Consider the following 17,654-nt stretch of genomic DNA (forward strand, 5'->3'; position numbering starts at 1 on the left):
GCTTATCAAATCATCCAATGATTGAACTTACATAAATAAAGAATCATTTCTGCTCAAAATCACTACCCATTTTGTGACGGAAGATCAGTACCAATATTGATCGATGTGATTTAAAATTCACTGATCAACTGATCATGAAAAGATTCTCCGGCAGTAATCACGTTTTGATGAGGTTTTGATCTTTATTTTCTCAGCCCTGTACGCTACACTAAGGAAATATTATTTTTTATCTAAAGCAATAATATATCTGTGTACCCCTAGGAGGAATAAAACAGATGATTGAAATGTTTCATCAATTCCAACCAAATACTTTTGTAATTTATATAATTGATATTAATGAAATGATTCCGATGATTTTTTAGTTATGGGGATATTTTTTAATCTAATGACAGCATGATGATGAATCGATTTTCCCCTCATATTTGTATGGTTTGTCATACATATTGAGAATGTATTGAGATGAATTTTATTTATTTTGAATTCGTGACATGTGACATAGGGGGAGTGGGGGGTCTTTGCTTCTGTGACAATTTGTGACAAAGGGGGGATGGGGAGTCAAAAATCGTCGAAAAAAGCGTGACGTCTTTTATGGACAGCCCCTTAGCACAAATCCGGTACCCACGTGGTACCAAACCCCTAAATAACTACTATCTGTTGACGGCCAGAACGTCGTCACTTAGTTTTGTTTCTTTCGGCACGTCAGTAAAGACATAGCACTTCGGTGTGATAAGTGTATATGTAAATAGTATTAACTTTACGTCTGCTCAGCGGTTTATGTTGAACCGTTAGGTGGCGTTAGCAGTTCAACATAAACTGCTGACGCACTGATGAGCTGAAAGCGAAACGTAGAAAATGAAAATAGTTATGTGTACTTAGCACAAATCCGGTACCCACGTGGTACCAAACCTCTAAATAACTGAAAAAAATTTCGACCCGAGGTGACGAAAATAAATTTACGACAACATTTGTGTGTTTGAAACGATATTCTTTATTACGAATGTAGTTATGATGATAAACAGCCTTTCGTAATCAAATAAACATTTTCATGTGGAAAATCTTGAGTGGGTACGTGAAAATATTTATATCATAAGAATTTGCATAACGAGGAGTGAGCAGCAAGTGTTTATAATCACGGGAGTCTGAGGTATTGTTAATCGGATGTGACGGGGAACGTTAATTCAAGTACGTGTACTTTTTGAATCTCAAATATTACTAAGAAGGTGCTTATAAAGAAAAAGGTGTTCTAAATGTTCCTAACAAAGAGAATCAAACATAATACCGTGAAAATTATGAATTTTGTGAGATCTGAGATGAGACATTGGCTGTGCGCAATCTGAACTTGTACGTAGTATTAATCAATCGGGTAGCCGTCTAAGTTGTGTTTCACTACGATCTAAGTATTTCAATGGGTAATTTCGTGAGTTTTTATGCGGCCTTGCCTTTACGAAACATTTCCGAGCAACACCAGATAATTTTGCTAGTTATACACAATAGAAAAAAATATTCTGTTTTCAGTTTTTTCACAAGAAAGAACAATTTATTATAAAAATATGATTATGGAATTTATAATGATAAAGATTTAAGGGCAGAAGCAGTTTATGCAAATTCTTTGTATTTAATGTGGTTTGGTTGAGTGCATGCCAGCTTGACTGGGTACTGCTGGAAGCTTTTATTAATGACATGCATTGAAATCGCAACGTCCTCTGTGACAATCTCTGCATTCTCTATAACATATATATTGGACAATATTTTTACGTGATCGTTCCCCAACAACTACCTAGAACTATATCCTGAACTTAAGAGCAACCCCAAATGGAAAACAAACTGCTACCTGGAGCATAAATATCTCGCAAAATTTACCTTTTAGCTACACCCGCTGTAATCAAGAAAATCAAGAATAAATTTCCATTTCAATCCGAAATAATTTGTATGCATGAATCTATTCTCTGCTCTACTTGGAATTACTTTACCACCCACTGGTTTTTCAGTACAGAAGAAAACTAGTACGTGATTTAATTTTCCGCACAACTTGCAATATTTTATTCTCCATCGACAGCGATAGTAAGTGCTTCAGTCATCGTGTATGAAGCCGATGACGACGACAGCAGGCTGTAAAACTCCATGTTCGTACGAAAAGGGGAAAACCACCGGCGGATAATCACTTAACCTCTATTTGCGAGCTCATTCTTCCTGCATCATTCTCACCGGTTCTATTGGGGTAAGTAGATTTCACACAAAAAAAATGATAGACTGAATTTTATTATTCTAAAACTATCTGCTAACGTGCTTTGAAAGTTTTATCTTGAACTCGTTTGAATTATGCCATCTACCTCGAACCCGAATAGAGTTACTCAATATCTTTTGAAAGCTTGTTTGAATCCACTTATCGGTGTGAACATTTCTCATACAGTAAGTACAGAAGAACTATCGTATTACCCTTGTATAAAATCACAGAGAAACTATTTACTTATTGTCTATATACGTTGTAGTAGTATCAGTTAGTAACTTATTTAAGTTACTCATTAATTCGAAGCAACGGAAGCAGTCTGTGATGCAAAATTACTTGCCTTTGAAAATTTTTAAAAATGCCATCAATGTACCGTGAAATCAGATCCGGATAAAATTTAATAGTAACCATAAGACCATTAATCTAAATCGAATTGTTTAGCCATCTTTGAGACTGTTGTCAACAGATGTCACTCAAATTCTAATTCAGGATATTTCTAAATTAAAGTACTATTTTGTTGGTTGGGCCTTCCTTCAACGTCAACGGGTAGGAACAGGAAACATGCTTTTATTTCTTGTTACAAATGTCGAATTTCGATCCAAACAAAGAGCATTTGCGGCATGTAATGATTTTCTTGTTCTATTAAAAGAAAACGGCAAAACTTGTGAACAAAGGTTTCAACGCTCGCAACAGGTGATTTTATTGTTATTAATAAAAAATGCGAAAATCGACAGTAATATGTAGTACGAAGATAATGAATTAAAATAGCTATTGGACGAAATCATACACAAATATAATTGAAGATTGTTAAACCATTGAATGTCACTCTGCAATCCATTTCCGATCACCTGTGAGTCATGGGAAAAATTCAAATGGTTGATAAATGAATGAACGACAGATGAGAAAGCTATAAACTCAGTGCGGAATGCTCTTTTTACGCTACGAAAGGAAGAGCTTTTTGCATCGGATTGCAACATATGACGAAAAATGAATACATCTTTACGCTAGGACAACCATCAACACCGAGTTCATGACCGAATTGTTTTGAGAAAACGACAATTCTATGTGTGTGGTTGGAAAAGAAGGGAGTAGTTCACTTCAAGCTTCTCAAACCCGGTGAAACAGACATGACAAAACCATTCTACAGCATGACAACGCTAGTCCCCATTCAGCTAAAATTGTCAAAGAAACAATTTCTACACTTGATTAAGATATTCTACCGTATCCGCTATGCTGCCCAGATTTGACACGTATTCTAATTATCACTTCTTTTCATCGATGGCACGCGCACTGGCTGAGCAACACTACCAAACTTTCGAAGATATACGAAAAAGGTTCGATAATGATGAAGATTTCTTTTGAGATGGTATCCATCCATTTCCAAATAGATTGACCGAAAAAAAAACTATTCTATCGAAATTATGTTCATATTCAATTCAGTTGTTTCAATCACAGCGATTCTACAGATGAAGACAGGGATTCTTTTAGACAACTAAAAATTAAAGAGAATATTCTTCGCAAAAAATCGATACCTGACCAGATTTTCCATTTACGAAAGTTATATTGATGGTGCAAAAATGTATGTCGTTTTTTTAATAGGAGTGAATAATAAATGAAGCTATTCCGTACGACTTCTCAATTAAAATTAAGATTTAATCTTCTCTATGTCATGGGAGAATTTCGCGACCGTATTCGCCAAAACGGATGTGAAATCTGCTAGTCATGATCAATAAGGGTAGTCCGTGCTTTACCTCCTTTCTACTGGCGAAGTGAAAGTTAGATCAATGAATCTATCCGCTCTGATGTAACTGGTTTTTCTCCAAGATGTTTTCGTTTGTTACTCAACCTAATGAAGATGCTATTCAAACTGCTACAAAATCTATTGGTAAGGATTTAACAGCATTTGGGATCGAAAATCAGCTACAAGCGAAAACGCTACAAGTCAGCGGGACATACTTTAGACATCAGGGAAATAATGGTCTAATGTATCACCTATGAAGAATATCTAACAGTTTAGAACAATTAGTAAAATATGGCTTTTCTTTTCTTTTCGTAAGAAACCGAGTTATATTTGTAAACTTTCTGAGAGAGCTAAGATTTCAAATTAGTTAACGTCAACTTGAAACTTTTTTCTCATAGTTCATTACAAAACCTACACATCTCTCATTTGAAAGACGTGTGGATAAGAGTGTGGGTGTGTGTATATTTAACATCATGTCTACTGTTGGCAGTAGACTGTGACAAAGGCATCGAAGCAAAATGTTCAACGCTTCGAAAATTTGCTCGAGTATCGCGAAAACCCGAGCAACTCGCACTCCATGTTACTGAAATTTTTGAATTTGACCAAATCAACTATCAACAATGTGGTAAAAGTGTTCGGAGAACGTTTATCGATAGTAATGAAAACTGGATCGGGGAGAAATCGGATAACGCAGAAGCTGTAAATGGAGATGCTTCCAAGTAAGAGTTAGATTTATTATACGGCAACTGGAGGAAATGTTGCAGAGATTATAGAGATAGTATTAAGCAGTCGATATTCACAAAGAAACATCCCGTGTGGCTGGCCATATGTTTCTGTGGCGAACAAATGGTGCGTCGTTCTCGAAACCCTTGTTGATATTCACCAAAAATAGAATCTACTAACGATTCAGTTTTTAACAAAATTCCAATACAACATAAAGAGCGAATCAATTATCTGTTTCTATAATCACCGGCAGTGAATAAAGATTCCGCAGAACCACATAGTACTGTGAACACGGATTTCTGTTTCGCTGTGAAATAAAAATACTTTTTGAGGCCATTATTCAAAAAATTAAAAATGGTACTCGTAGAAGTTCAATATATTTCTCATGCATGCATGATTTATCATTTTTATTAATTTTTACGTCAACAACTAACTATTTCCAAGTTGGCATAAAACGAATTTGGTTTTCTTACTAATACATTAATTGATAGGGTATGAAATAATCATTAATTTGTTATTTATTCAACTTTTTGGTTTCATAACTTTGAAATTATGTAAAATGCAATGCACATTTCAATTCTACTATTGGCAGGAAAATAATTGAACATTTCCCAATTGAATAAAGAAACATAACTATCTGCGTTTCGCTTCTATTACTTCAATCACTGTAGTGTAAAATTATTCAATTTGTGATACATGCATCGAAGAGTGGAAGAATATTCGACTAGACAACGAGTCTGGATTGCAGTGGTACACTCACTTACCTTTAAAAAAATACAGCAAACATACGGCCTTTAGAAGACCGTGCATGTCCATTATTGTAGCGCTGTGGCTAGGTCATAGATCGGCGAATCTCGAATGAAAGCCAGCAGCTATTACTGCTTTCCAGTGGAACTACTGCACCATGGTTTGTCGATGGTAGTTGTGGACGATACTCATTACCTGTGGCACTAAAAGAGCAGCATTTCTTTTGAGCGGTATAGCAAACAGACCGAAAGACTTTTCTACGGCCAAAAAGTATAACTTGGTTTCACATTCAACCGCATTTAATTAAACTCTCGAAGATGCACATTGAATTTTTAATAGTGGCTATTAAAGTGTTCTTCCGAAAGATAGCTTTTCCAATTACCGAAAGTCAGTTCAAATTGTGTGTCACGATGGTTGTTTTTCAACTTTATTTTACCAGTAGCAAGTTTTTGTAGACTGCATGTATAAGTATTTGTGCAATTAATTATTTCACACTGCGAATACACCTATATCTGCATTCGGCAATAAAAGCGCGGCAGGAAAACTTTACAAAGCTGGAACACTGAGAGCATCATTGACGAAGGGAAGGTGTTGCGACAAGTTTGGCAGAACTTTCGCGTTGATGTTGATGGAGTCACTCTAGCGATGATACTGCTGCTGGAAATAGAATGAGAAAACAAAAAAGAAAAAGATAAAGACGTTGGAAAACTTTTACATTAGAGCGAATTCCTGAGAAAAGAACGAAATTGATTTTCTTCCGCTTTCCAAAGGATCGTGTTATGAAACTCTCTCTTTTCGGAATTTATGCTAAGCGAAACGGTACAAGTGTGCGAGCAATTTTGAATATTAATAATTAATCAGATAAAGAGCGATGTTTTATGCACGCAGATGTTACACGCAGTTTATAACACTCGACGGGTTTCTAAAAGTGCGGTAAAATTGTTTCTTGCCAAATTTATGCGCCATTGAGTGGCATTTTGCCCTCCAACCTTAAGTATACAAATGAAATATAGGTTTTATAAACAAAGTGAAATCCATGCCAGAAACGTCTGGGACAAAACCAGTAACGTTTCTGCTACATTATAATTCCTCGCAAAAAAACATTCGCACGTTTATTTCAATTGACGTTTATTTCATAATATATTTACACTTTGACAGCAGTTCTCGGGCTGTAATTGCACATGGTACTTATTCTAGGAATGTATTCGTTTGGACAAACATATAAAACCCGTTCTGTATATAAAACGTACCTTTCTCGCTCACAACCCTCTAATTCCGGAACTGAAAGTCAGATTCAGACCAAATTAAAGCTTTTAATTAAATCTAAGTTTGTGAAAATCGGTTGAACAATTTCTGAATAGTCTATGCGACTACCATTCCATAGTCACAATAAGTTTAACTAGTGATCACCTAAAAAGTTCTACAAATCAGAAGAAATTAATGTTTACTTCTAAGGTATTAGCTTGTTATGACATCGCCGCTTATAAAAACTGGAATGCTGGAGCTGGAACTCGAATACAAATAAAACTCAACAGCACGGCCTGAAACCATAATTCCTTTCATTTGAATATAAGATAATGAAAAGTGGTGCAGGCTTTGTTGAGAAAATCATGTGCAATGCCTCTTCTCTTCACATTTTACCCCGTTATTCCGGAGCCTGAAGTCGTATCCCGATAACATTCAATAACAAGCTTTGAAACAACAGGACCTTTGATTTGAATCCTCACTTGTGAAAATCGCTTTAGCGTTCTCCGAGGAAATCAAATGCAAGTATTTAATAGTTATTTTTAAATTTTAATAGTTTATTAAAATAATTTCATGAAAACTAAACACACGCTTTTTGATAAAAAAAAAAGGTATCATCTCACTGCCAGGTGGATTAGGCACGTTTTTTTGCACTTTTTTCGCTCTAAATGATGGTATAAAATTTGAAACACATGCCTATTGTTCTAGAACCGGAAATTGAGATCCGAACAAAAGTCAAAATCAATCTATATTATAGACGTTCACCCCCTTATTTGAGTCTAAGTTTGTGAAATTCGACTCAGCTGTGTTTAAGAAAATGAAAAGTTCCACGTTTGAGCTTTCGACCACTATTTCCGGTGCTTCTGGAACCGGGAGCTGGGTTCGTTTGACCAGGAACTAGTATGACCTATAAATTGAAACAGTTATGAATTAAATTTAGAATAATTTTTACGTTTTTTTTGCATTATCGCTCTAACCTGTCATAGGTTGCAATTTCATACATACTACCCAGTATTTCCGGAACTGGAAGCCAGATCTGGATAATATTATACATCAACTTATGTAAAACGAGCATTTTTCATTCAAATCTGAGTTAGCGAAGATCGGTCAGGCCGTTTCTGAGAAATGTGAGTGACTTCCGGTTTGGAACACACGAGCACTTCGGGAACCACATTTTGTTACAAACACACATACATACACACACAGACATTTTTCGTACTCATCGAACAGCATATGACACTCGGCTCTTCGGGTCTCGGTTCAAAAGTCGGGTTTCACAGTGATTGCATAACCTTTCTATATGAGAAAGGCAAAAACGAGTAACAAATTACTGAATTTCGGCACCTCTTTAATCTTGACGCCATAGGCGACCGCCTATTCCGCCTATGCCTTTATCCGGCTCTGCTCATAATTAAGAACAAATATTTGCAGTATGCATTGAAAAATATAAAGAAATATTTCGTTTTTAAAAACGCTTTCAAATTTTCCTTCAATAATGTATGGGGCAAAACACTCGAATGAGAAAAACATGAACGATTTACATTTTAAATTTAATACTAAATGAATCATTCTGAAATTTTTGCAGATTACTCTTAACTACTCTTTGAAGGCATCAACAGGTGAATCTTTCGATATTCATTACCGTTTCATAAAAAATTCATTTGAAATGGACTAATATTTAAAAACTTACGTCTTTTTTGATGTCGAAAGGCTTTTTGGAACTATCATATCAAAATTTTGCGCGGTAAAAAAACAACACGTTTTGTCGGTAACGTCATTTATGTCATCATATCTCCGGAACCAAGAGTCACAGCCATTTGATCTTCGAACTTGATCAATGGCCCGACAGTAGCTTTCAAACGAGCCCAACTTTGTTAACATCGGTTCAGTCATCTCTGAGAAAATTGAGCGCGTTCAAATATCTTCTAAAAGTGCACACACATACACACACACACACACACACACACACCGGTTTTCGTCAAGGAGTGTCGACGATTGATGCAATCCGGACAGTGCTTGAGAGCGCTGAGAAGGCGTCCAAACAGAAGCGAAGAGGTGACCGATACTGCGCCGTGGTTACAGTGGACGTGAAGAATGCTTTCAACAGTGCCAGCTGGGAGGCCATCGCCACAGCACTACACCGAATGCGGGTCCCAGATTATGTTTGCCGAATCCTAAAGAGCTATTTCCACAATAGAATCCTGGTGTAAGATACGAACGAAGGACAGAGGTCAGTGCGAGTGACGGCGGGCGTTCCTCAGGAATCCATTCTCGGGCCGACTCTCTGGAACGCTATGTACAATGGGGTCTTGACACAGCAACTTCCCAGGAAAGTGAAAATCATGGGCTTCGCGGACGACATATCGTTAACGGTGATGGGCGAGTGACAGGTGACAGAGACGATAAGCACGATTGAGGGCTGGATGAACGGAATCAAGCTAGAAATAGCTCAACACAAAACGGAAGTGTTGTTGGTGAGCAACTGCAAGTCGATCCAGCGTATCGAGATAGATGTAGGGGGATATGCGATTTCAACTAGGCGAGCTCTGAAACTTCTCGGAGTGATGATCGACAACCGGTTGAACTTTAACTGTCATGTCGACTATGCCTGCCAGAAGTCCGCGAAGGCGATAAATGCAATAACGAGGATCATACCAAATGTCGGTGGCCCGAAAAGCAGCACAAGATGTCTGTTAGCTAGTGTATCTTCGTCAATACTACGGTATGGTGCTCATGCCTGGGGAACAGCATTGAAAACGAAGAGGAACCGTGAAAAGGTCTTGAGGTCCCATACAAAATTCCTGAATATTATTTGGATCCGACTTCCGGTTCGAGAGTTATGGGGTAAAATGTACAAAAAAAAGAAAATATGTGTTCTACCTTTTCTCATAGATGGCGCGACCGATTTTCACAAACTTAGGTTCAAATGAAAGGTCCTGTGGTCCCATGCGTTATTCCTGAATTTCATGCGGATCCGACTTCCGGAAATATAGGGTAAAGTGTGTTAAAAATTTTATACCATCACTGAAAAGAGCGAAAAACCGTAAAAAGTTTTCTAAATCGACCTCAAATCTTTTCCAATTGATAGTTTTTATCAGTAAACGGTCAAACAAATTTATTTCGATTATTCTTTTAAGAATCGAAGAAAAATAATTTTGAAGAATACCACAGTATTATATATGATAGTTTGATTGATATGAGAAAGGCATCATTACACCACTAGGTGGATTAAAACAGATTTTTCAATATGGAACTAGTACCTCACGTGCGATTGAAAATTTCGAACCATCATATCGACGCACCGAAGCAAAAGAATAGTGTCATAAATATAATACTTCTACAAGAAAAGCGACGAAAACGCATGGTAAAGTTTCCGGGTGTTTCAAAACGAAATTCCATTTTTTCTGTAGCCAACCAGAAGAGATATCAAGAAACCTCCGCTTTGTCCTTCTTTCCCATAGTTGAATGAAAAGTCACTGTTTTTATTTAATAATTCTAGCTGTTCTTCCGCGCACGCTGCACATGCATTTTAATTCCATAGAAGTAGTGAATAACATTTCCAAATGGGCCAGAAAGAGGAAATAGAGACGAGATCCATGTGCATGTGAGCAGCTGGACAGAGCTTTCAGTTATTTATTTATACTGGTGCCTCTTCAAATAGAACTTCGTACAGAAATGGGTTTACCCGCAATGCATCGAGTAAGTGAATAATGGAAATCTTCAATGGCTGCACTGACCTTTTTGGAAGCACATGAAGCCTGAATATGTACTTGTCACAACATTGTGAAAATAAGACTTTTTACCGAGCATGTACAGACACGCTTTGAAACTTTACTGCACTGGCTCGCGCTAAACTAGAAATTCATTTCACTTCTTAAAATATATCAATATATGAAGACTAATGTTTTTCTTGAACAGTTGCGAAGTAGTAAATAGGATGTACAATGGTTATATATGACACAAATGTCAATCCAACTCATCCATATGAGTAAAGTGTCGTTTATACCAATTTGTGCTGATGTCAAGTAAAACCGTGGAAAAATGAAATTGAGATTGGAAAAAACTCAGCTGGTGCTCATTAGATAGAACATCGACTAGTAGTCAGATGGATCTACATCGAAATGTAAATGGAAAATGTCAAGTGTGGTAAAATCGCTCGTTTCTTCGCTTCCTAGTAATTTATGATTACTTTTACAACGTGTAGTCCGAGCACTGTCATGCTGGAGAGATACTGCGTCGTGGTTTTCCTTGAAATGCGATCATTTTTAGTGCTCGGCTCAGACACATTAATTTTCACACAACACATCAAAACTGGAATGTACAAAATTTGGTAAGTTCAGTCCAGTAGGAGAAGAGTTACAGCCAGTTCGATGCGAAGCAATAATTGCGTGCTCGTCCTTTAAATGAAGCTGTCTTCATTAGTCTTATTGCTTGATAAATTTTTCACTTTTTATAGTAAATTTCAGTAAATAGGTAATATTAAAAACTTCATTGTGCTAAATGAACATAAATTTTAAATGTTATAAATTATAAATACTGCATAGGTTGCGTCGCCAACAAAAGGGGCTGATCGGGGTATATAGATAAATGTATTCAAAACCATGTTATAAATTCATACACAAAATTCACAAATTGTTATAAATTCAGGCAAAACTGCGAGCAAACAACCCTAAAAACGACCAACCACCACACGAAGATGTGTGAAAGTTGGAAACCGCCCACTAAATTTATGCCTCTGTGCTTTGAGGCAGAATCTCTCTTGCGAATTTGACCTTAGCCGAATGTCGTAGCTCAGCTGCTGGGTTACTTGGTGGCATCAAACTTTGCTCGACATTCGGAAAATACAGTTGCATGATTTATGGGAAATTTATAATCTAACTTGCGAGTGTGCATCCACACTTCAAGCCAGTCAGCACATATTAAAGTATAATGCACGAAGTAGTTGCCAATAAAAAATCCGGCTACAGCATGCCGGCAAGTTTGTTGAAACATCGTTTCAATAAGCCAATATTCGTTGAAATATAGCAACAGGAAATTGAATTTCAAATCGAAATCGGTCCAGATTTTTTACAAATGGAGCTCTTTTAATGAAGTCTTTGACAGATACATACAACAGGTTTTGTACTAGATGCGAATTGCTGAATTGCGTAGAACAGACCGTGAAACAAATGTGATCGGAAATAAACTTTCTACCAAGAAGTTCATGTGACAGGAAGAAGTTTTATAAAGGACTTTTTAAAACTCTCGATTTGAGATGAGTTAATCAATCAAATTTAAACAAAGGTAAATAATGCAAACAGACGTTAAGTTTTCAACAATTTGAAGTACTTTTAAATAAAATGATAGTTTTTTGGTCAATTTGTCCACAAAATGTTTATTTTTCGTTATTGACGTATAACGAAGCAAATATTTTGTAGAGTAACGAATGCATGTGCATTCGGCACCATCTGACAACATTTAGGGGTTTTGAGTATGTACAAAAGAAGCTGCTCGATTTTTATCTATATTGTATACAACATTTTCAATCCGGTAGAAGATGCTACAAGAACTCGAATCTCTCAATGCATGAACCGCGGAAGAATTTTTCTACATTTCTTCGCTCCACTTCATACTCTGAGTATTTCAGGGCCCTTAAAAAAATTACAGTCTGATAATGATTGGTGCTGTGTGGAATTTACCAAGAAAGAATCGCAAGTTGACAATTGTCGCAGAAAATCGAATCGATGATTCGCCTTGATGATTCTCATACTAGGTTGCAATATTTCAAAACCCTTGTGTGGAGCATTCACATACATTTTCATAGACACAACTTATACAATGGTTATATGCACATAGTTAGAATAAACTGCAATAGTAAAATGGTTCTATCGCAATTATCCACTGCTCATACAGAATCGGATCGCGAAACGAGAATAAGCGACCGTTTGTTGCTTCTGAAAGAATCCCCACAGCATCGAGCTAACCTTTGATTCTCAGACAGGTCATCGAGAGAAATTCGCTCTCGCACTGGTGTCTCTTCTATGGTAAATGAACTATGCCGATTTTTTGTTGCTGTGATGATATCCATCTCTCTTTGATGGCACTGATTCAATCGTGTGAAGAGTTGCTAGTGAGCGTTCTTTGATGCGATAAAAGCCATCCTTGCATAGAAATCGGGACGGGTTAGTCGATGTCTCTCATGCAGCCAACCTGAGTTCGATCCCCAATCCCGCACATTTCTGACCCGAAGAGGTGAATGATCTTAAGGTTAAAACCTCTATAGTAGAAACAAAAAAATTAAAGATAAGGAAGAAAGATTGAACTAACTTTGATTCATTAGAGTTTTTCATGCAGGATTTATCAATTTCGATCAACTGCGTCGTGCTCGTATCGCAATGATGACAAAAAATAGAAATTAAAGTCTAAAATTGCTTATAAATATTCGTCACTGAAGAATTTTTCAAACAATTTATAATCGATATTTTGCATTAATTTCGAATTATGCAAGAAATAACACTTTTATTACGTTTCACTAATGAGCAAAGTATCACCCGTCACTTCAATTAAAACACAGAACAGTATTCTTAACCGGCTACAACACGTCAATTTATGAAAAACGATCGATGCAAATACACAACACGCATCTTAATAGAGCCTAATGGATTTCATTATATAATAACAAAATGTTCCGTAAGGCTAATAAATAGAGAACCAAAGGGTTTCCAACACAGATGAAAATATTTTTTTTAATTTATACCTTTTTCCAGGAACGTATCTCGAGCGCGAAATTGAACATAAAGAAAAATATTTTAAAAATGCTCAAAACACCCAAACACAATACACGTGATGTTTTTTGGGAAGTAAAATCCAAATAACGTAAACTTATTTAACGATCCTACTTCGTTGAAGGAGATTTTTGCATAGTATAAAAATATGTGCTATGGCAATATTCGTATCCTTTTTGCCTTTCTCTATTGAAAGGTATTAGAATTGCTGGAAAAACCGACTTTCGAACGGAGCCTCAGAGACTCATAGTGTTACATACCATTCGACTCAGTTCGACGAGATCGGAAAATGCTTGTGTGTATGTGTATGTGTGTGTATGTATATACACTGAAGTCTTTTTTATGCGAATTTACGTACCGCATAAAAAAAAACGCATAACTCTGAAAATTCGCGTAAAAACCGCATTACTCTGAAAATTCGCATAAAAAAATCCGCATAACTCTGAAACTTCGCATACAAAAAGTCGCATAAAAAAAAACCGCATAAAAAATACCTTAACAAATCATTTTTTATGCGAGTTTACATACCGCATAAAAAACCGAATAACTCTGAAAATTCGCATAAAAAAAACCGCATAACTCTGAAAATTCGCATTTAAAAAACCGCATAAAAAAGACCTTAGTGTATGTGTGTGCACTTTTCGAAGATATTTCTACGCGCTCAATTTCGTCAGAGATGGCTGAATCGATTCTAACAAACTTATGCTCGTTTGAAAGATACTGTCGGGTCATTATTCAAGTTCGAAGATCAAATGGCTGTGACTTTTGGTTACGGAGATATGATGGTATAAATGACGTAACCGTCAACCGCTTCCAATGCTTACGTTAATTGGAACTTGATTCATCAAAGAAGTTTTGTGTAATGAATATTGTCAAACATAAGGATATGGATATTTTTGGAACAAATGTGACGGAGAATGAATGTTCAAAATCGTTTTAATCAAGGATGGCGACTTCGGTTCTATCGATATTTCTGAAAACCATTAAGGGGCGGGTAGAGACACATTTGAAAATTCATTTATTTTTTCTTTATATTTTCTTATAGTAAAACATTTCAAGAATATTCTATGAAATTTTCAAGCCTTTCGAAACAAAACTCAGCAAGTTATGGGCCTTTATCTTTGCTTATCTCATACTGCAAAAAAGTAAGAGCTCGGCACACAGGTCCAAGATTTCTGCTTCGACTGACTTAAAAACTTGACAAAACCTTCTTGAAATGTTTCATTATAACTGAATACAAAAGAAAATATACGATATTTTGAAAATGTTAGACCCTACGAGCTCCCTAGAGTGATAAATTGTTTCCTTCGATTTCATAGACAAAAAACGTGACAAAAATTTATGACAACGCTTATTTTTCTTGAAAGCAGGTTTTAAAAGTCCGTGTCCATCGTCATTCAAAAACTACCGCACCAATTTTTATAAAATTTTGCACACATTTTCTACACATAAAAAACCAGACCCCAACGTTTCCCTTTTTGTTGTTTGTTACTTTGGAGAGGTTTTATAGCTACAAAATGGTGGATTTTTTAGTGAAAAATCGCAGTTTTCACTTTGAACAACCACCAAAAATTTAAAAAAAAATTAAAAAATCAAACGAAACGTTGCGGTCTAGAAAAACTTCTACTTTAACAATGCTTTTTTGATTTGTACACTTCTGATTAGTCTGCGCTGAGATACAGTGGACACCGCAAATCATGATTTTTAAGAAGCATTCTCAAAAATACCTCTTCATCGACTTATTTCAAAATATTTTTCCACGACAAAATTAAAAAATTGTGTTCGAATGATGTTTTGTATAATGCAAAATGTTTGAGTTTATTTTTTTGAACGATAGTTCTGAAAAAAAATCGCAAAAATGATGATTTTTTTCATCATTTGTACCCTTCCCCCCACCCCTCACGCTCTTTCTCACTCTTAAATAATGGATCTTTACGAATGGATTCATTGAGTATCTTTCGAGAAACCATGTTTGAAATCATTTCTAAATCCAAGATGTTGACTTATACCCAATCGATATTATTTGAAAATCATTACGACGTAAGAATTTTCTGAACGGATTTGATGCATAGAAGCCTTAAAAAGATTTATAATAAACTGGTATGCCCGTTAGTAAGACAAAACGAAAGATGTCGATTATGTGCCCTGAGCATAAATCTAGCTTCACCATTAAATGGCCATCACCGTCTCACGTCTGCTTAGTGGTTCAAGGCAAACTGCTAGGTTGGAATAAAAGTTTATTTTTATGTACTAATGTACTAAAAAGGTAAAAAGAAGCGCGAATAAAATAACGAACAATATGTGTCATTAGCTCAAAATTACTCTATAAAGAAATAACATCTAGAAGATCATATTAAAAACTACAATATCCGAAACCTGTTGATGATGACCTAAGATGTCGTTAAAATATTAAAGCTCTTTCACTTGGCAGAGAAGTACCATTCTTTTTATAGCTACATTACTCAATTATTTGTTGAGATGATTTTATCACTTTCAACACCGTCGCAGTGATGGGTGATGAAATTAAACCGAAAATTACTACAACTAGTCAACTTTAACTCAAACTCCAAAATGAATGTGTATATCTCTGTAATGTATGCAGACTTTGAATTCTTCTGTGCAAAAAGAAAAGGCAAAAAGTACTTCACCACCCCTTTTCTTCAGGAGTAGCGAAAACCGAAGTTCGGAGAGAAACAGTTGCAGCTCTTATATAAACAGTAGCTTCACTTTTCAATCCAGCTTTGATCAAATTTACACAACTGCAAAATCTCAGCTTGGATTCTCGCTTATCCTTTTTCCTCAAATGCACACCATGCTTTCTTGTTTGCGCTGAGTGGAAAGTTTTAGCAAAAATGTTTGAATAAAGTTGGAAGAAAACAAAGTTGCAAGAAAATTGAGTTTGGAAACAAAAACTTGACAAGAAGAAATTTTTCTTCGTTTTTCATCATTCATCGGGTCATAGTCTCGTACGTTTGGTTGGATGCAAGCATATGCATATACCCTCATTCGGCATAACGACGAAGCACTTTTTCAATCCAGATTACCATACACGGGAGGAAAAACTTTCGAACGCTTTGTCTTTACTGTAGTTTCGGTGACATATGTAAAACTTTTTGAATTGTCGAAAGAACCACTAAAAATTTTTATACGACACACGAAAACTGAATTTATCACCGGACATTTGGCATGTGATACAGCTTTGATGTAATGCTGTTAAACGAAAATATTAAAGGAATCGTCGGTTGAAACACTTAAATCATTTTGATTGCACTTATTAACAGGGTCTGAGTGTTTAGTAGAATATTTATGATAGAATACATTTTTTACACCATTGAAATCTACTACAGGTATTACATATACATTGCAGCATTCTTTCAATTAACTTAGAAACCTGATACACTGATGATGAATAGAAGTAATATTTAAAATACGTATCTGTGATGTGACGTCTATTATACGTGATATACCTATAGTAGAATTCAATGGTGTTAAAAATTTCATTCTATAATTTTATTTTCATTTTCATATCTGGTTGGAAAACTTTGGTCAGAGTGCAAGTTGACAGTACTGATACGGATCAAATTCTGACAAAACTGCATGCAAATTTTCTGGTTGAGTTTCGTTTTAACTACGTATATAATGTTGTTTTTTGCATCGTTGTGGTAATTTTCTTATTTTTTTCTAATTTTGCTCTCATTGAAATATCTTTTGCACAACTTTTTCCTAAATTGTTTAGTTCTAATTTCATGTTGATTTAAAAGGCTGCCGAAATTATGCTGGCTGAGTAGAAAAAATGAATTCAAAGCAAGCTAAATATTTTCGCATCCACAATACCGAAAATATTTGTGTTCTTGTGACGAACAGCGTATTGTTCTTAAACAGGATCACAACTCGGCATTCACTACAGACATTTTTGTCTACAGTACAGAAATGTTCTCAGTCTGGCTTGTGTAGTTATTACATGAGAAGAGCATCATTCCTAAAATAAATTTGAGGTAATTTTGTCATTTTTTGCGTGGAAAATTCCACACCTACCCTTTATCTAAGAGTAGAGTTCAGTATTCAGTATTCAAGGATTCCGCCGCCCCTGATTGTTACAGTTACTTCCTTTTGACCTGATAATGTGAATATTTTTGCAGACCTTCTATGATAGCTACATGCTAAAGTATTTGCTGCACAATTGTTTTAAATGTTTTCAAAGTTGTTC

The 17,654-nt window shown here is 35.8% G+C and overlaps 1 protein-coding gene across 9 annotated transcripts in view; it reads right to left on the reverse strand.

Annotated features, from left to right (window-relative positions):
- LOC131437430 (cell adhesion molecule Dscam2) overlaps positions 1 to 17,654 on the reverse strand; it is a 249,507-nt gene that overhangs the window by 184,276 nt on the left and 47,577 nt on the right. For 6 of the 9 annotated variants that reach the window (XM_058606769.1, XM_058606766.1, XM_058606768.1 and 3 more), the window contains exon 2: positions 5,456 to 6,095. In XM_058606769.1, coding sequence (XP_058462752.1) covers positions 5,456 to 5,507 — 52 coding nt within the window. In that variant the 5' untranslated portion in view covers positions 5,508 to 6,095. The remainder of the gene's footprint in view (positions 1 to 5,455; positions 6,096 to 17,654) is intronic. The other 3 variants (XM_058606762.1, XM_058606765.1, XM_058606763.1) reach the window with 1 other exon arrangement.

Source organism: Malaya genurostris, chromosome 3 (genome assembly GCF_030247185.1).
Source record: "Malaya genurostris strain Urasoe2022 chromosome 3, Malgen_1.1, whole genome shotgun sequence".
NCBI classification, from domain to species: domain Eukaryota; kingdom Metazoa; phylum Arthropoda; class Insecta; order Diptera; family Culicidae; genus Malaya; species Malaya genurostris.